The following is a 17,111-nucleotide window of genomic DNA, read 5'->3' as shown; positions in this document are numbered from 1 at the left end:
ATTGTAATGCTGCCACTTCACATTTCCTTTTGCTCTTTTGAAAGGTTTGCATTCTTTTCAAAGGTTATGTATAGAATATTTGCATTCTTAGACTAATTCTTTCACAAGCCATGGACTTCCACGCTGACTTGTCCCAAGATGCATCAACGTGGTCCACATAAAAAATATCAACATCAGGAAATACAAGCAACGTAGATTCTTGCAAATGCAGTCTATCAGAAGTAAAAAGTGAGAAATGGTTAAAAGTAAGGCATAAGTTTTTCAGCCTAATTTTTCCACCAGTTCCTAGTAGCACTTGCATATCCACGGAAATGAACTACTGCCTGGCTAACCTGAGGGTGTTAAGCCGAGTAGATCAATGCTAGCAGTAACTTGCCAAGATGAACCTTTGCTCTAAGCAAGTAGGAATGGCTATCACTGGCACTGTAACCAAGTAAACAAAACTACAACAAAGGAAGACTGGATAAAACAGGATCAAGAGCTGCACAGGTGAAAGCAACAAGGACAAAAATAAAAAGTTATTATAGTGGACCTAAGCTCTTACACAGAGCCATGTATCTGGGAATCATCAACCATTCAGTATTTAGAGAGCAGATGGCTGGAAGGTCCCCATATGTGAAAAACATATTAGCAGGAAGAGTCAATAGTAACAGTAGAATATAACCTGACACTAAGACTTTTATATGAACTATTCTTAAAGAGAAAAATATACACGGACCTATGTCAAAAGCCTGAAGATTGAAGGATTCCAGAGGAAACAAAAAAAAAGCAGTATCAGAAAAGCTTTTGAAACTAATCAATAATAAAAAAGAACAGTTCTCAACTGACTTTAACAGTAATCTGATTTTGATACTTAATTGCTACTTACCAGTCTGTGAATTAGCCCCAAAGCTAAACAGCATTTAATCGCGTTTAATCACCCTGTTGTAAAGGCACATTACCCAATACCCGCCCTCAAATAACAAACATGTATTTAAAATTATATTGATGACAATGGTATTAAAATGTTAAGAGACTGCTCTCTGGCCACTGCCCTTCACCTCACTGCAAGTGCAGCCTTGATGAGCACCATATTAAGAATTTTCCCTAAGTGCTTCCCAATGTGCAGGGAAAGCAGCAGGGACACTGGGCAAGCACCTCTCATCACAGCAGCACACAGTAAGTACAGACACATGCTACATCCCTTACTTTCACTGACAACTTGATTTCCACTCCACACATGGGATATATGTTACTGCCCATTAGAGGGACAGATGCCTAAAATAGTTCAACTTCACATTTTCTGGTTACTCTTACAAGAGCTGGCCAGCAAGCGCAATCTTCCTCTGAAATAACAGTCTAGATCCAGGGGCTATTGCATTACCACCTGATGAGTAACTGAAATTTGACCGGCTACATCCACACTGCAGCATGTGAACTTCAAAACCAGCCCTCCGATGGCTATGCTGGCTCAAGTTTTAAGTAGGTGCCTCCAAGTTCCAGTTTCATAACTGCACACACAAAGATCTCTAGCTTGGTTTAGCCTTGGTCTGTGACTGCCTCACTAGGTGAAGTTTCCTCCTAGTGACTAATCTGAAGGTTTCCACTGGGGCCACTGATGGCCAAGCATGTTCCATTGTAGCACAACATGGAGGAAGAGCTAATCCTGCAGGAAGAATACACCAGTTAAGCTCTCAAACACTTTAATAGAGACTGAGCTGGTTTGAAGTTGCTTCAGTTTACAAACTCTTGTACCCCACATTTAAGCCTGCTAACAACAGGCTTGATTTTACTCATTATTCTTTGTAGTCACCGTGTTGGGAGACAGAGACTTCAACCTGCTGGCTTCTCTAAAAACTAATGTGGATTTAGAGAGTGCAGTCCCCACAGTTCTAGGCAGGGCTTTTTTAGGACACTCTACGCCTGTTTACTTTTAAGTTGGTTTTCTTGACATCAGCCATGCCTGGGAGGGTTCTTTTCCTGCATGGTACAAGCCGCACATGTACTTGGAAGCGAGCACAGGGCACAACCAGGAATTTACATGCACACACAGGTAGAAAGGTTCCCATTCCTTAATTCACTTTATCTTTCTTAAGTTCATAAATGGTCACACAAACACCAAACGGTTAGTCCTAGTCGATACCTCTCCTTACCTCCACTGAAAAGGATGGCTGTAGCATGGACTAGATGGATTGCTGTGGGGTTGTGAGTTCAGGTAAAATACTAGAGGAGAAGTAACAAGTGCACAGTCAGCACTAAATGGGAATTTAAGGTGCTGCAGACCTGGAGCAGACGTAGGGGAGAACATGTGCTGATGAACATCAGTTCCTCGGCAGTGGGAGTACAAAGGAGAGGAGATTCTGACAAGGTACCGCAGTAGGAAAAAAAAAGCATAAATCAGGGTCAATATCACATCTTCTGTTTCAATTCAAAAAAAAAGCGAGATACTTCCAAAATATAAGTTACATCTTCTTAACAAATGCAATAAACTAAGTGACCAAAAGTAATCTTTCTGATTATCATCCAAACCAAAACGTATTTTTCAGCCAATTTAGTATCTATTCAACGTTATTTTTCCACTATGAAAATGGTCCAAGCTGGAATTAGCCAAATCCTTTTTTTGTACTGATTCCCAGGCTTTCTGGAATACACATCATTTAATGTAAATCCTTAATGTAAAACCTTTAATTGAGGAAAAAATAACAAATTGATAATGGCAACCCATACAGACACTGACCATTTATACCACAGCCTTCACAATTTGGGAGCCATGGTTCCAAGCCACACTGTGGCAACAATAGAAGTATGCCACTATGAAAACACGAATTACCAAACCATTAACTAGGAAATAACGGTTAGCACTGACAGTGTTTTAGAACAACTAAGTAAGCCTGAAAGCAGCACTGCAAAATAGCTTTATCCTCATTTTAGCAATGGGGACACTGAGGCACAAAGCAGTCAAGTGACTTGTCCACAGCACGTCCATTGCAGTGTCCAGATTACAGCTGAGGACACTGATCCCCAGCTCTGTGCTTGGTTCTGTGCACTATAGTGCGTTGCAGGGTTAGCAGCCAACAAGCATCCATATACACAGAGAGCACAGAAAATATCCCAAAGTAGCTGCTTTCCAAAAAGCTGCAAACAGACTTTAACATGAACACAAAAATGAGGTTCTAACACCTACTTTATTGAGCTATACACGATGAGATGTCCTTCACTAGAAATAAAGTAAAAGTTAATACACAAATACTGGTACTGTAAAGTGTGCTCATGTATTTGAAACTTGTTACACTAGTTTCAAACTAGTTACAAACTAGTGCCACTGTATTCTTACAACTCTAACTCTGATTTGACTGAGGGCTGAAAAAAGTTTCTATTTACTATATGTAAACATAAAAGTGAGCAAAAGAGACAGCTGGGGAGTGCTTCAGCTTTTGTTTAGCATTTTACACTGAAAGTCCTGAAGTTAAGCACATTTGTCAGCGTTCCTTGCTTTAAATTTCCTAATGAATCCAAATACTCATCAGCAAGTAACCTCTGGATATTGGACATCCTCTCCACCAGCAATCTCTGCTTAAACAGAGTCCATACGCAGCAAAGGTTAAGCCTGCCTCACACCCTGCTCCTCCCTTCACTAGATTCATTTAATCTCCGCTACTTATAAACTTAGTATTAAATATACAATTTCCTTAATTTTACCTAATGGAAATAATAAATCTAATTACAAACTTCATAAATAGCAGTTTTCATTAGTAGATTTCAAAGCATTTTAAAAGGACACAAGCACTAAAAAGTAACTGCTTGTTTAAAGTTCGTTTGTAGAAATACATGTGGCAATGTAAGTAAAGATTATTTGCTCCAAATCTGAGAGTTTCCAATAACATTCTTAAAAGATAGGAAAGGTAACAAAGCCTGGAGATTTGAGCTCGTGATAGCTTCCTGGCAGATTATTAAAAGTACTTTTTAAATCTGACAAGTGATAAAACGAGAAAGACAGTTACTATATTCATTAATGTTTGGTACAAAGCCTAACCACAATGTACCCCATTTAAAAACACCCAAATATTGCTCTGTTCTGGCTGTACTTTGCGGTAAATGTTGAACAAAGAGTAAAACAGTAAAGCTTCCAACTGAAATTTCGTGTACAGCCAAAATAAGCACCACAGATAAGGAAACTTCTAACAAACAGAAAATTCTGTCTTGTTCTTCTTCATAGTTTCAATTTGAAACATTTAGGTGAAATTTATTTTTCACAACAGTCCTTACTGGATCCGCAGAGATGGGGCTCCAAGCCTCTGTTTCCTCCGTTTCATCATTGCGCTGATACACTATGTTTCTTCCCAGCGTGTAAGAGGCTTAGAGCCAGGAAGGAGAACCCACCGTTATCACTCCAACACAGAGCACAGAACAATCAGTGCAGTTCCAAGCTCTTCGTATACCCCCAACGTCAGAGAGAGCTCAGGAGTTCAGTAATGGTCCGGATTAATCACACAGCTCATATCAAAAACCTAACTATTGTAAAAGAAAAATAATAGAAAAATCTTCTACAAGTCTATTTGTAGCATCCAAGGAAAGGAAACGAAGCCCACGAGTACGACAGGAAGGCACAGAAGAGTCCAAGACACAAACTGGCCATCTGACCTGTCACGCAGCCAGCGATACAGCCCAGACCCACCCTGGCTGAGCCCACAGCAAATCAGCGACAAACTTCTCCTGGGCTTCAAGGAGCAGGAACAGTGGTTCGCACCAAATCAAAAGGAAAGCATAAAGCCAAAGGGAGCGATGGCACACTTGAAAGGATTCTGGCAGAAATCTCACATAGCAGCTTGAAAACTCACACTGCGATAGGAATAGAGTCGCTGCTCCCCGCCAAAGCCCTTGCAGAGTCATCAGCGGTGCAAGGAGCAGCTGTTCCCGACCGGCGGGAACACGTGAACCAGCCCTTCTTCAGTAATCAATCCCCTCAGGAACACACACAACTTGAGCCTTAAACATCTTCCTGTAACTCCAGAGCTGTGCTTCTGCTACAAACTTTATGGATTCTCCCACTGAAAACAGCAACAGCCATTGCAGCAGCCTGGGGAGCCAAATGCTGAAGAAAGGAGGAGGGAGGGGGGACACACCTTCATTAGGAGACAACACTTGTACAGTGCAAGTCTTGCACTTCTGTTAGCAAATGGTAATTTCAATCAGTTTCAAGTAATTTCAATCAGTTTCAGCTATTAATGAACAGCCCCAAAATAATGCCCAACACTTTTGAAATGTGTATTTCCAAGAAGGTAGCTTCCCCCAAAAAAATTTCCTTGTATATTTATTTGATAGACTTTAAAGTGTTGAAGACTCTAGGCTGGTAGAGACTGCTATTCTCATGAGCAAGTACTCATCAACCAAGTAAATTCCAGATTACAACTCCAGATATATCTTCAGATTCTTTCCTGGATGATGTATCTTCGTGTCTTCATCCCTGGAGGATACAACCTGGAAGGTATATATCTTCAGATTCTCCCCCGATTCAAACAACAGCAGGAGTGCCCCAAACTACAAGATCCCAACCTCTCAAAAACTATGTCCCATCAGGAGAAGAACCTGCCAGTCCCAAAAGTAAGGGCCAGGGTGCCCAGGGTGGCTGTTCCTTAAATAACCAGAGCCCCTAAACTCTGCCCCCAACCCGACGCCATGCTTCCAGAGTAAGAAAGCACAGCAAGTCACAAAAGGTACAAATCTGTTATGTCATGTACAGTTCTACTATACTTGTTCAATGTGAACCTGGATTAAGTAGTGGAAACTTGATAATAAAAACAGAAAAAAAAGACTTTTCTTACTTTTAAGTCACTGATAAAAACCTCCATAAATTCTTGGTCTTTGAGATGATGCTATACACAGAACACTAAAATCCCCCTTATTCACTGTATCACTTTTTTAATAGAAACAATGCTTTCACATTATTTTTAAAGCCTAATATACAAACAGCAACACTCCTACGGAGACCTGCAGGAGTAATTCGGCACGTTCCACCCCCAGAGCCAGCCCCACATATCAGTTTAAGAATGCCTGGTTATTTTTGATCTACTTGCTTGTGGGCTGCTTCTACGCAGCTCAGAAAAGGATGGGGTGGTTAGCAAACACCACCGCTTTCTCTCCCCATCCATACAAAGTTTCACAAGCAGAAAGCACTGAAGAGACGCATTATTTCTTACTCTGTTTCCAGATCCAAGACCGAACAGAGTGAGAAGGAAGCAAAACTCCCCATTCCTTTTTCAGAACTGCTTTTTTCTCCATTTCCAGCACACTGACTTCTCCACGCTTGAGGCACACCACTTGCTCCTGGCAGGGAAATGGCATCCAGCAGAAGCGCTTAGCCACCAAGGAGAACAGAAATGGAATGATATACTCCATTTCTCTGCAGATACAGAGGAAATTCCCACAGCACCTGAGCATGGCAACACAAAGACATAAACCAGCACCAAAGGCCAGAATTCTTTTTTCCTGTCATCAAACCTGCTGTTGTTTCCAAGCTCTAAAATAAGACAAGTAGAAACAGATACAAACTGGTATTCAGCATATCCTCCCAAAGGAATTCCTTGGAGTGTTTGTGTGTTATTTTACTGTCAAGAAACTGGGGGTAAGTTTTAACAAATTACGATGAAGACTTGTTTAATGAAGCAGCCTATGAAATGTCTAAGGCTGCAGAAACTAAGAACCTTCAGAGGTTTGTAAGTAGAGGGAAGGGCACAGGAGAGAGAGAAAGAGAGAAAATGAGCCCCACAATGGACATAAATTGCCTTAAAGAGAGATCAGAAGGAATAAAAACTACCATAAAAGCCTTGCTCGTCTTCAGCACTAGTAAGTTCCTTACCACATTTCATAAAGATAGACATAAAAATTTGAGATAAATACTATTTATCAGCACCCATCACCTTCAAAAGAGCAGTTGGTAATATCTGATTTATTTAAATGTGTATTTTACTGCACATATTCTGAATTATAATTATTTTTCATGTTTTTCATGTCCCTGTGTTCTTCCTCCATCCACACAGACTTTAAAATTATATTTGGTACAGATGGTTGACAGCAGGAAGGAATTAACAAAGAATAACTTGCATCCGAAATCAGAAACTGGTTTAGCCAATTTAGTTTGCTGTGGAAATTACTCTTCTCAAATTTAGATATAATGTAGGAGAGAAATCTTCTCTTCTTGAAAATTTTGTGTTTAGATAGTACAAAACTCACAGCGACCCAGGCTAGCAACCCTGCCTAGGGTTGCCATGTGGATGGCAAATATAAACCCACATTTCTCATAAGAATCTGAACAGGTCAATAGAGTTCATGCTATAAACAAGTGAATTTATTAAAAACAGGGTACTGAACAAGAAAGCAGACGGTTCAAACACAACCCCAACTCGATTTAGTGACTGCTGATTAGCTGGGGAGGCAATTGAGAGAAGACGGTGTTGCATCCTGTGCAGTTTACAGCCTGGTCTCTTGGATGCCGAGTTGGTGTTATACACATGAATGCACATGAGCACTTCATCAGGAGCCCCATCTTGCTGCGCAGATCCCACCTTTGTCCTTTCAAGTCTGGAATGTCTCCAGTGTGCTTCAAGTGCAGGTGCACATCAAAACCATTTGAAAGCTGCAGCCAACAATACAAAAAACAATCTCTGTGCAAAGAGAGCACCAAAGAACAGAACTGGGTAATCACTGGAAATAATTAAACCACTTCCACTAATAGGATGGAGATCAAAGTTTGGGTCTATCACTTCACATTCACTATTTGAAATTAAAGAAAATATTCATGAATGTTAATTACTTTTTGTGAACAAAGCATGGGGAAAACATAACCAATACATTTATATGTATTATTTATCAAAGGAAAACTTTGAACTCTGATTACTGAACCACACCAGAGAGAGAAGATAACTCCTTGTTCTTGTTCTCATGCTTATATTATTCAACCCTTAGTAGCCTGCAACTCAGTTGAGTATACTTCCCTTTAGTGTATTAAATATAATCCCCCTAACAGAAACAGACTCACTTTAAGCACATTAACAACAAAATGATATCTAAATAATCGGGCATTCCTCTTAATGTCACCATGCATACAATTCCCCCATCTGTTTTATATGCCTGCTCACTCGGCGCTGATTATTTCACGATTAGACTACAAGATCTTCAAGGCCAAAGCCATCATTTACATTGTGCTTGTGCTCACTTCCTCTAATATGGAAGCAGAATTGCTAATGAACAGACTTTACAGGCTCCATTTCACCATCCATTCTCTTCAGTCTCTACCCAAAACCTTCTTTAGGTGACAAAATTCCTCACGCTCTCCAGCCAGCCATCTAACTCCACTCTTTTTCCTCAGTGCAAACAAGCGTATCAACCGTTGTTATGCCTACAATCAATTCCTGCAGAAAAATAGCAACTACTAACACTGACCCAGGCAAATATGAAGCAATGAGAGTCAGGTGAAGAAAAAGAAGCATTGTCAGGAAGAGCTTGACCTTCTACATGTGGCGATGACAAATACCATAGCTAGTCCACAGTGTAAAACCTTTCTAACTCGACAATCAACCAAAGCAATCACCTAGCAAGCAGCAACAATCACGCCTTCATTCTTCTTCAGTCTGGATGGAAAATAATTATTTCCTCCCCAAATACAATGTTTAACAGTAGTAGATGCACCCAAGGTCCAGACTAGCACACAGACAAATGCTGCAGGGCTGTGTATTTCTACAAAACGCAATTGGTACTGAACTGCTACAAAGGCTGGAGTTGGTGCAGAAAATGGATGCACCTCTTGAGGGTTTCTGGCTCCAAGCCAGGTACTGCATCCTTCTGTCAATTCCTGCTTCTGCTCCTGTCAGTGAACAAAAGTCAATGAATGACAGTCGATGAATCAGGGCTTAGCTACATCCATAACCAACCCTGCTCATTAGCTATGGAACAACAGCTTTTCAGAATAAAATTTGTTTTCAGAATTCAGTTTTGCTTCTGAGGTTCACTGTTCAGTTGATTCAAGCACAGGAAAAGCCTCCAGAAGAACCAAGAACTGCCTACAGTCTGTATGTAAGTGCACACCATTAGGCCAACCTTTCTGACAGAACAGTTAAACAAATTTCTACATATGTGTACTTTTTACATAGATACACACACATAATTATTTCACTTTTTGATATAAATTCCTCTAATTCCTCATTCCAAGACTAACAGTGGATTTTTTCTAAACCAAGCAAGCACTCTGATACTGAGATATGCAAATCATGTACATCAGCTCCACAACACCCATATGCTTAACAGCACAGCATCAACACAAATATACAGAGGCCACCATGTACTACTGACTGCTTAAATAGTTAAACTTTTCAAACAACAAGAAATCACTTGGTAGACTTAACTATGTAATCTGTACTTCCAGAAACTGCACTCAAACAGTTACAAAACACAGGCAACTGACAGAAGACATTTCAATTCTTCATAGATTTTCAGCCTCACTAACAGCTGCAACCTGATGCTTAAAATTTATAGCCTGGATCTTCTGGACACAGGTTGCTAAATTTCTTCACATAATGATGTCTTAAAAGGCATTCACTTGTGGAAGAAAACTCAAGTGAAGTAATGAAAACTGAAGGTGTTACATCAATATAGAAATAAAACATTCAGTTACTTGGTTTAGTTACTACTAAATAAAGCATTTGAAGCTATTTGTATCTCAGATATTTGAAATGTGAGTACACGAATGGTTTTGTGTCAGACCCACCTCCACGCTTGAACAAAGGAAGGGAATATCTCTGGCATCCTCAATTTCAGTTCCAGAAGTTTTATACCAAAATGGGTAAGAGTTACATTAAACCAAAAACTTACTGATAACTCGCTGCTCCACCATTTGTTCTAAGAACCTTCATGACCTTCAAATCATGAACACCACCCTTCGTACAAACCTACCACATACAGTTAAGTCAGCCTTTAAGGCATGCTGGCTAAAATATAATAAGCAGCCCATGTTTCATGTTCTTTAAATAATTCCCTGGCTGGTTCACCCCTGTCATATGAACGAAACAAAAAGGTCTGGTCATGCCCCATCTTAAAAAAAAGGCCTTTTGATCCCTTGTATTGTTCAGTCCTGAATCACTGGCACTACACAGCATTTTCTAAACACTGGTTCTTGTACAAAGGGGATAGCTTACATTGAACGACTGGAAATAATTTCTCATTAGAACCAGAAACCTGAGGAAGAAAGGTTACACGCTTCTGTCAGCTTCGTGTCTGTAGTCTGCAAGCTTTGGGAAACAATTTAGAATCATAATGCAATAGCAGGCAGTACAAGAGCTTTCTCTTTTATATAATGCAATCAATAACACAATTTCTTCCACCATAAATCTGTAAGCACAGCAGAAGCTAAGCTGTCACAATACCACTGAAACACAAGATAGCTCACTTAATGTCCTTAAACATCATAAAGTATTGAAGAAATGCTTTTTTGCTTAAACCACATTTTTAAAAGCCTACTTTCCCCACCAATTGCCACGTTGTCGAAATATCTCCATTACAGTGACTGCTCCACAAACACCTGACCTCATGGCCCAGGAGCTACGTACTCAGACCTCTGTCAACAGACTGTTTGAAGAGCAGTCATCAAAGTTGTCCATATCACATAAATAATCAGTGACTTCTGTGGATTCGGTTCAGCGATGTCAGTGCAAGCAACACTCAACACCGCAGCTACTTCTGTATCAGGATCAGCTCAAGCTGGTAATTAGAAGTAAGCTTACACTACTACTGCTTTTCCTGCTACACTTAAGGAAATGAATAGAGGCTTCAAGCTAGCTGCTTCCAAGTGCCTGACAGATTCTTGAAAATGCTAACAGACAAAACAGAGTATCTGCCCATTTAAACGATTTCCACAACTGAACAGCTATATATGTTCAAAACAAACCAAGTGATGAATAAAGAATAATTCTACTTACAAGCTTCCTCTTCTGGGGAGGCTGAGCTCCTTCTGAAACAAAAACAAAGAACGGAAACCTTCAGTTAATTTCACTTGTTATTATGCATTACTCATTTATTTATCAGTAAAGGGCTGAAGCAAAATTAGTAGCAAGCTGGCCTTTCTGATCACATGCTCAGGGTATAGCTGGGCACAGAGTGAAAATGTGAGTCTGCACACTATAGCACTGTAGTTCAGGGTATAAAAATAACTCATTTTGTCCGAATAATCATTGCCTTTGCAGTCTCAAAGTCATAAGCAATCAAGAGAGCAAAAATAACTGAAATTAAAGCCTAAACACAGATAAAGCAATAATTAGTTCTATTCTACATCCCTCATCAGCACTGTACCTGCACCCCTTCCAGAGCCGTGGTACCCAATATTCCAATCCTCTCACCAGAAGGAAAAATTAATGCCATAGAGTGGCTTTTGGTATTGCTTTTTTTAAATGTATACATTACTTTAATGTTTCATTATTTTATTTATTTTAATAATATTAAATATAACAAGATTACACTAAATAAAATAATTAAATAACGTGGAACTAATTATTAATTTATTTATTCTAGCTAGTTAACATATTATCACAAAATGAAATCCAAGGCTAATGAGATCAGCAACCACTTCAAAGCAGCGGTTTTCGCCCAAGCACCAAAAGCAGAGGAAGGCCGGAAATTTTACGGTTTTTGTTCAGTCACACAGACCACGAGCACGCAGAAGGCACAGGCAGTGATGCGCACAGCACCGCGACACACCAACCCTCCCCGGGTTTGGGTTTCAACGTCCATCTCAGCACGCCGGTGCTTCCCCCATGCACCCATACATCCGCCCTGCGCTTCCGCACGGAGCCACTAGGTGGCAGCCGCCGCCCGCCAGCCGCCGCTACCGATACTGCCCCGCGCTCAGCCCCGCCTGACACCGCCCCTCGGCCCCGCCCCTTGGTGCTGGCCCCGCCTCCTTTAGCCCTGATCCCGCCCCCCGAACATTGACAATAGTCAATAGAAGAACAAATCCATCATCTCCAGCGATCTCTTTTCCGTATTTAGTGATGGTGACATGCTGACTGACATGATTAACAGTGTGAATCACAACCTGCCAATGATCTGTTAAGTCAGATACTGGTCATTGGCAAAGTTTTTCAAAGATACCAAGAAGTTACAGCTACGAGAACTTACAAAAAACATTAAAGCATCATTAAATCCTACCCATGCTGTTTTTATTTTCAAATTCCCTACACTTTGAAATTTCCTTGCTGTTGAACAGCACTGAGCAAATTCCATGTGTGAATTCTCACAAGCCTGACAGCTTACAGCATCATGAAATAAATTCCTATCATCAGACAAACTTGTCAAGATCTAATCAAAACATTTCAAGTATGTAAGATAATAAATCATTAGCATCTATAACAGGTTGTGTGGTTTATAGTCTAGAAAGGTGCTTCTTCCACTCCCGTTTGTTGGAAAGAATTAGTTTCCAACTGCGAAGTCTAGGTAGCAGTGACAGCTTTTTGCCACTGCAAATGGATATATAGGTAAGATACAGTTATTATATATTACTCTCTTTGCATCTATATATATATATATCTCTTACAGCATCTCCTCAGGTGTATTTAATTTATCACCTTTAAAGAATATCTGATATAACAAAGGTGCTTAGCAGTGGGTACTTTTTCAATTCAAACAGCATATTTCTGTTTATTCCAACACAGTCAGCCCCAAAACACTTCAGAATGGATGTAGAAAACTCTGGAATTTAATAGTACAGATGAAAAAGGAAAACAGTGACCTTTAAATCTCTATATCTTCTATTTTTTGAGCTTTTAGGATTCAGTTTTACAAGCTTTGCTCTAGTCATTAGGGCTGAAAAGCCACTGAAAAGCACAGGTCCGTTAACTGTGACTTACAGACATACACCACAGGAATCGTGGCCCAGTAACAGGAGTGGACAAACCTTTTCTGTTCCTCTACTACTGTACATTTGTTTTACTTGCACAATAATATTACCTTTAATACTTCCTATAATGTAGCTAATTCAGGATTCACTGTATGCAAGGTTAAAGAAGGACTCACTTGGGCTTTGTTCCTGAAATCATCCTTTGAAATCTGTGATCAACTGAGTTTCCACATCAGGAAGGAGAAAAGTGCTAGCAGGTGATATCTCGATACACCTGAAATATTATTCTATCCATGTAGCAATCGGTTTCATTCCGCACCTCCACCTGACAAACACAGAGCGGCTCTGGAATCGATACCCAGCAGTTCGAATTTAATATCTTTATGGTCTTGACAACAAAGAGTACAATCAAAGCAATCAATTTTTATACCTGTTGTTCCACTCCACTTCATCTTGTGTTAGCCTTAAAATCCCCTTGAAAAACCCCGTGAGCTGTACATCAAGTCCTACCCCAACTCCTGCAGCACTTTTCCTGTCCTATGAGAAACACCAGGCCTGCGCCCTATTCGCCCTTTTCCACCTTGCCACAGCATGGCTGGGAACAGCACTTCCTTATCATCCTCCAAACCAGGCCAGGAATGGTGGAGCCAGTACAAAAGCACTGGAGCTGGAAGCCACAATACTGTGAGCAGTGTAATTATAAGCTTTGCTTTTCCTGAATCATCAGTGTCTAAAAAAGCTACACCCCAGGGAAGAAGAAGAAAGAAAATGCCTTGAGACGGAAGCAAGGAAGGAGCAGACTGCAGACAGCACGGGTGACCTACTTCAGGGTACCTATTTGAGGATATCCACTGTCAGGAGAACACTGCACACCTCCAGGGAACACAGCAGACAACAAAAACGCTTCCCAGAGATAGGGATACACACACAGGGTGGAGACTCAGCTGGGTCTTAAGATGGCTTCACACTTTAATGCGTGTGATGGGACCAAACAGGAGCTTACATCTAAAAATGCTGGGGCAATGTCAAAGCATTGATCAAATAATTATGGGAAACACTGAAGTTCAATGGCATTTCACAAGTACCCTATAAAGGTAAAACTCCACTTAAGAGTCAGTTTCATAGTAAACATTTTAGATAGCAAATGATGAAGGATGTGATGTTACGTGATTGGTTTTCACCAGCTCCAGAAAGGAGGTTGGTACTGTATATCCACATACCCTGAAAAAAGAAAACACATTTTAAGAGGTAAGGTTACTAATAAAAGAGTACTGAGCTGTGACTACTTGATCTGAAACGCTATTTACAGGGTGCAGCTGAAATCCTCTAAGTAAATGTGCTAGTTTATCCTAAAGAACATTTTTCATTCAAGACCCCCCTTCTGATGAGAACAACACAAGAACATCCAAGATTCAGGCTGCCTCCTTCAGCAGCACATCTGCCTCCCGAGGCACTCATGTTGCCAGTACCTCTATATATTACCATTATTGCTTCAGCCAGCCTCCATGCCACCTGCTCTCTAGGTCAACATAACCCTCAAACGACAGGCTTACATTTATACTGGATTTATAGGAAGTAATAAATGGCATAAGAACATTTTAAAAGATTTTTGCACATTATTCATGCTTTCAGAAGCAGAAAGTACTTCTTTCACAGATCCAAAAAAAATAAGAAGTGTATTAAATCTTGAAGTACTGAAGTGACATGAACAGACTGTTCTGAAAGTTAATTTTTTGTATCAGTTCCATATTTCAAGGCATAATTATTAACCATGCGACTTGATCTCTACATGACAAAAGAAGCAGCAGATTTTCAGACAACTAGTTAAAAACTGAACCTTGGGAACGAAACTCAGCATCGTGGAGTCTACACAAAGCTGGTTCAAACACCCTCCTTCAAAACGGTTCCTTGTATTTGTTTCCTTCGAATTTTATCATCTCAGACCATGCAGATATAAAATCAGTTGGACACTGTCACAATGCTACGATTCAGGTTTCACAATAGGACTAGATCCTCACTATCATTTCTGAGGCAGCAAGGAAGCTAGAAGACACACTGGTCATTTTAAGGATCACTTTTCTGTTTACATAATATATTGTTTAGCACACAGATACTGAAAATGTATTCTATTGTCATCTTTCATGTACAGAAACTGCATCTGAAAACAGGAGTGTTTCAGGCAGCAGTAAGACTGCTGGCTTTTTGCCTACATATAGGCACACAATATGAAATGGGAGTCTGGAAATCTATTTGTTCATTGACCTACAATACAGCCCGTATCTTTTAAATAGATAATGTTACATTATAAAAGTGTCAAGAAACCAGGAGCCCATCACTCAAATTTTGTCACTTTCTCTCAGTCTTGCAATTTGTCCTTGAATTTGTAGCTGCACATATGGCACAGACCCACAGGCAAAGTTGGATGCTGGAGTCTGCACTGATGGCAGCTTAAACCTAGTCCTTTCATATTAAAGTGAGAACCATCGCTACACTCAGGCTGTTTAATATTTCTGCCAGAGCAGACAGCATGATTCCTGCGACTGCCTTTGACCTTGGCTCTCTTGCAAGGTAGCTCACTATCATACCAGGTGGGACAACAGACAAATATTTTTACAGCTGCAACAGTAAATACATCTCAGTTAATAAGTTAATATTTCACAGATGATGAAACTCCACTGACAGTCAGTGACCTGGTACCATGCACTCGTGTTTTACTACTTTCCCTTTGCTGGCTCTGTTTGGCTTTAGGGTACGCTACCAACCAGCAGGGGATTAATTAAATCTCTTTCTATACATAACCATTTGCATTACAGAAATGATATAATGAGGGTTGGAATCTCCAGTTCTGATGGAAAATACAACCTGGCCATGCAAGGACAAACTGTAATCCATCCATCAGATTAACAGGGAGGAATTTTTCATGGTGATTAAAAAAAAAGAACTACCCACCCCACATTAAGCTTCTCTTTCTCCTATCAGAATCTGTCAAGAAAAATAAATTTTCTTCTCTGGTTATTAAAAATGGTGCTTCTTCATTTCTCTCTCCGGAAATTATCACATCTGAACTTGTTACCCAAACTCATCAGCAAAGGATTTTAAATACCACCACTAAAACCATATCTGTATTGAATGTCAGCTTAACCTACGTAAATGCTACAGATATTTTTTATAACATACTGGCTCTTTAGAAACTAAATTCAGGATCATACTGTTAGATCATCTGCTTAGCTACAGAGATGCTCAAAATACAGAAAATGCATACCCAAGCTCTTGCAAATGCCATTGAAAATATTGAGAGGACACAGAGTTTAATTCCCAGACCTTCCCCCACACTATACAGAATTTATGCCTGCAATCACACAAATCCTGAATTGCCATGGATAGCTCAGACCCAGAGCATCTTCCCACATTTCCAGTACCAGCCAAACTGTCTGGAACTGCCCTTTCCTAAGGAATCTCATCTCACTTTCATGGTGACAGGATGCTAGAACCTTCAGGACAATGTGTGTGGCACAAGAAGAGTTAATGGTGTACCTGTTCACCCTGTGTTACCCTAAATATATTACAAGTTCAAAGCAAATTACATGTATTATTTGGATTAGTTCTCTACATCAACACAAGTTACACGTCAGTAAAAATGTAATTTGCAAAGTACATTAACATATAAATCCAAATGGGGAAAGAAACCTCAGCTGGTTAACCAACAGGCAACCCTATTTTTCTAAATAATCAGTTTATATCAGTCTTCAAACCCACAGGTCATGAATCACCCAATGATGCATTTAATGTTTTTAGCATCTTCTGGCCTTTCACTTCTCTTTAGCTTAGGAATCCCATATTAGTCAGCATAAAATAAAATAAATCCTTTGGATTCATTTCAAATTCTATTACTGCAGAAGAAAATAAAGCTAAAAGCCCTTTAAACTCTAAGCAAAATTCTCAAACACAGCAAATTACTTTCCCTCCCAGCTGGAAAACACAATGTTCGTCCTTTGTAGGCAAAGCTAAGGATTCCAGGTCACATCTGTGCATTAACCTGTCAAGAATATATGCCTCCAGAAGTTGCCCAGTAACCTTTTACATCACTTAACCTCAGGGCTTTCCATAAGATTTAGGATATTGGTTACTTGACCTAAAATAATTCCAGAATACATCTCAAAACAGACAAGAATTCCCGCTTTCCTCAGAATAGTTTCAGTATCCACTCCCACATATATGTATTTTAGGAAGCTGAAATGTCTGCTCCGTATTT

The 17,111-nt window shown here is 40.0% G+C and overlaps 1 protein-coding gene across 18 annotated transcripts in view; it reads right to left on the bottom strand.

Annotated features, from left to right (window-relative positions):
* MAST2 (microtubule associated serine/threonine kinase 2) overlaps window positions 1-17,111 on the bottom strand; it is a 214,996-nt gene that overhangs the window by 100,915 nt on the left and 96,970 nt on the right. For 11 of the 18 annotated variants that reach the window (XM_062622984.1, XM_062622980.1, XM_062622990.1 and 8 more), the window contains 2 exons: window positions 10,947-10,978; window positions 2,133-2,339 (listed from right to left, as the gene is read on the bottom strand). In XM_062622984.1, coding sequence (XP_062478968.1) covers window positions 2,133-2,339; window positions 10,947-10,978 — 239 coding nt within the window. Of the gene's footprint in view, window positions 1-2,132; window positions 2,340-3,163; window positions 3,270-4,245; window positions 4,468-10,946; window positions 10,980-17,111 lie in introns of those variants that run through there. The other 7 variants (XM_062622989.1, XM_062622991.1, XM_062622997.1 and 4 more) reach the window with 4 other exon arrangements.

This window comes from Pezoporus occidentalis, unplaced genomic scaffold (assembly GCF_034315485.1).
Source record: "Pezoporus occidentalis ecotype Australia unplaced genomic scaffold, CSIRO_AGI_Poc_V1 ctg25, whole genome shotgun sequence".
NCBI lineage: Eukaryota > Metazoa > Chordata > Aves > Psittaciformes > Psittacidae > Pezoporus > Pezoporus occidentalis.
This window is presented reverse-complemented; position numbering and strand designations above follow the sequence as displayed.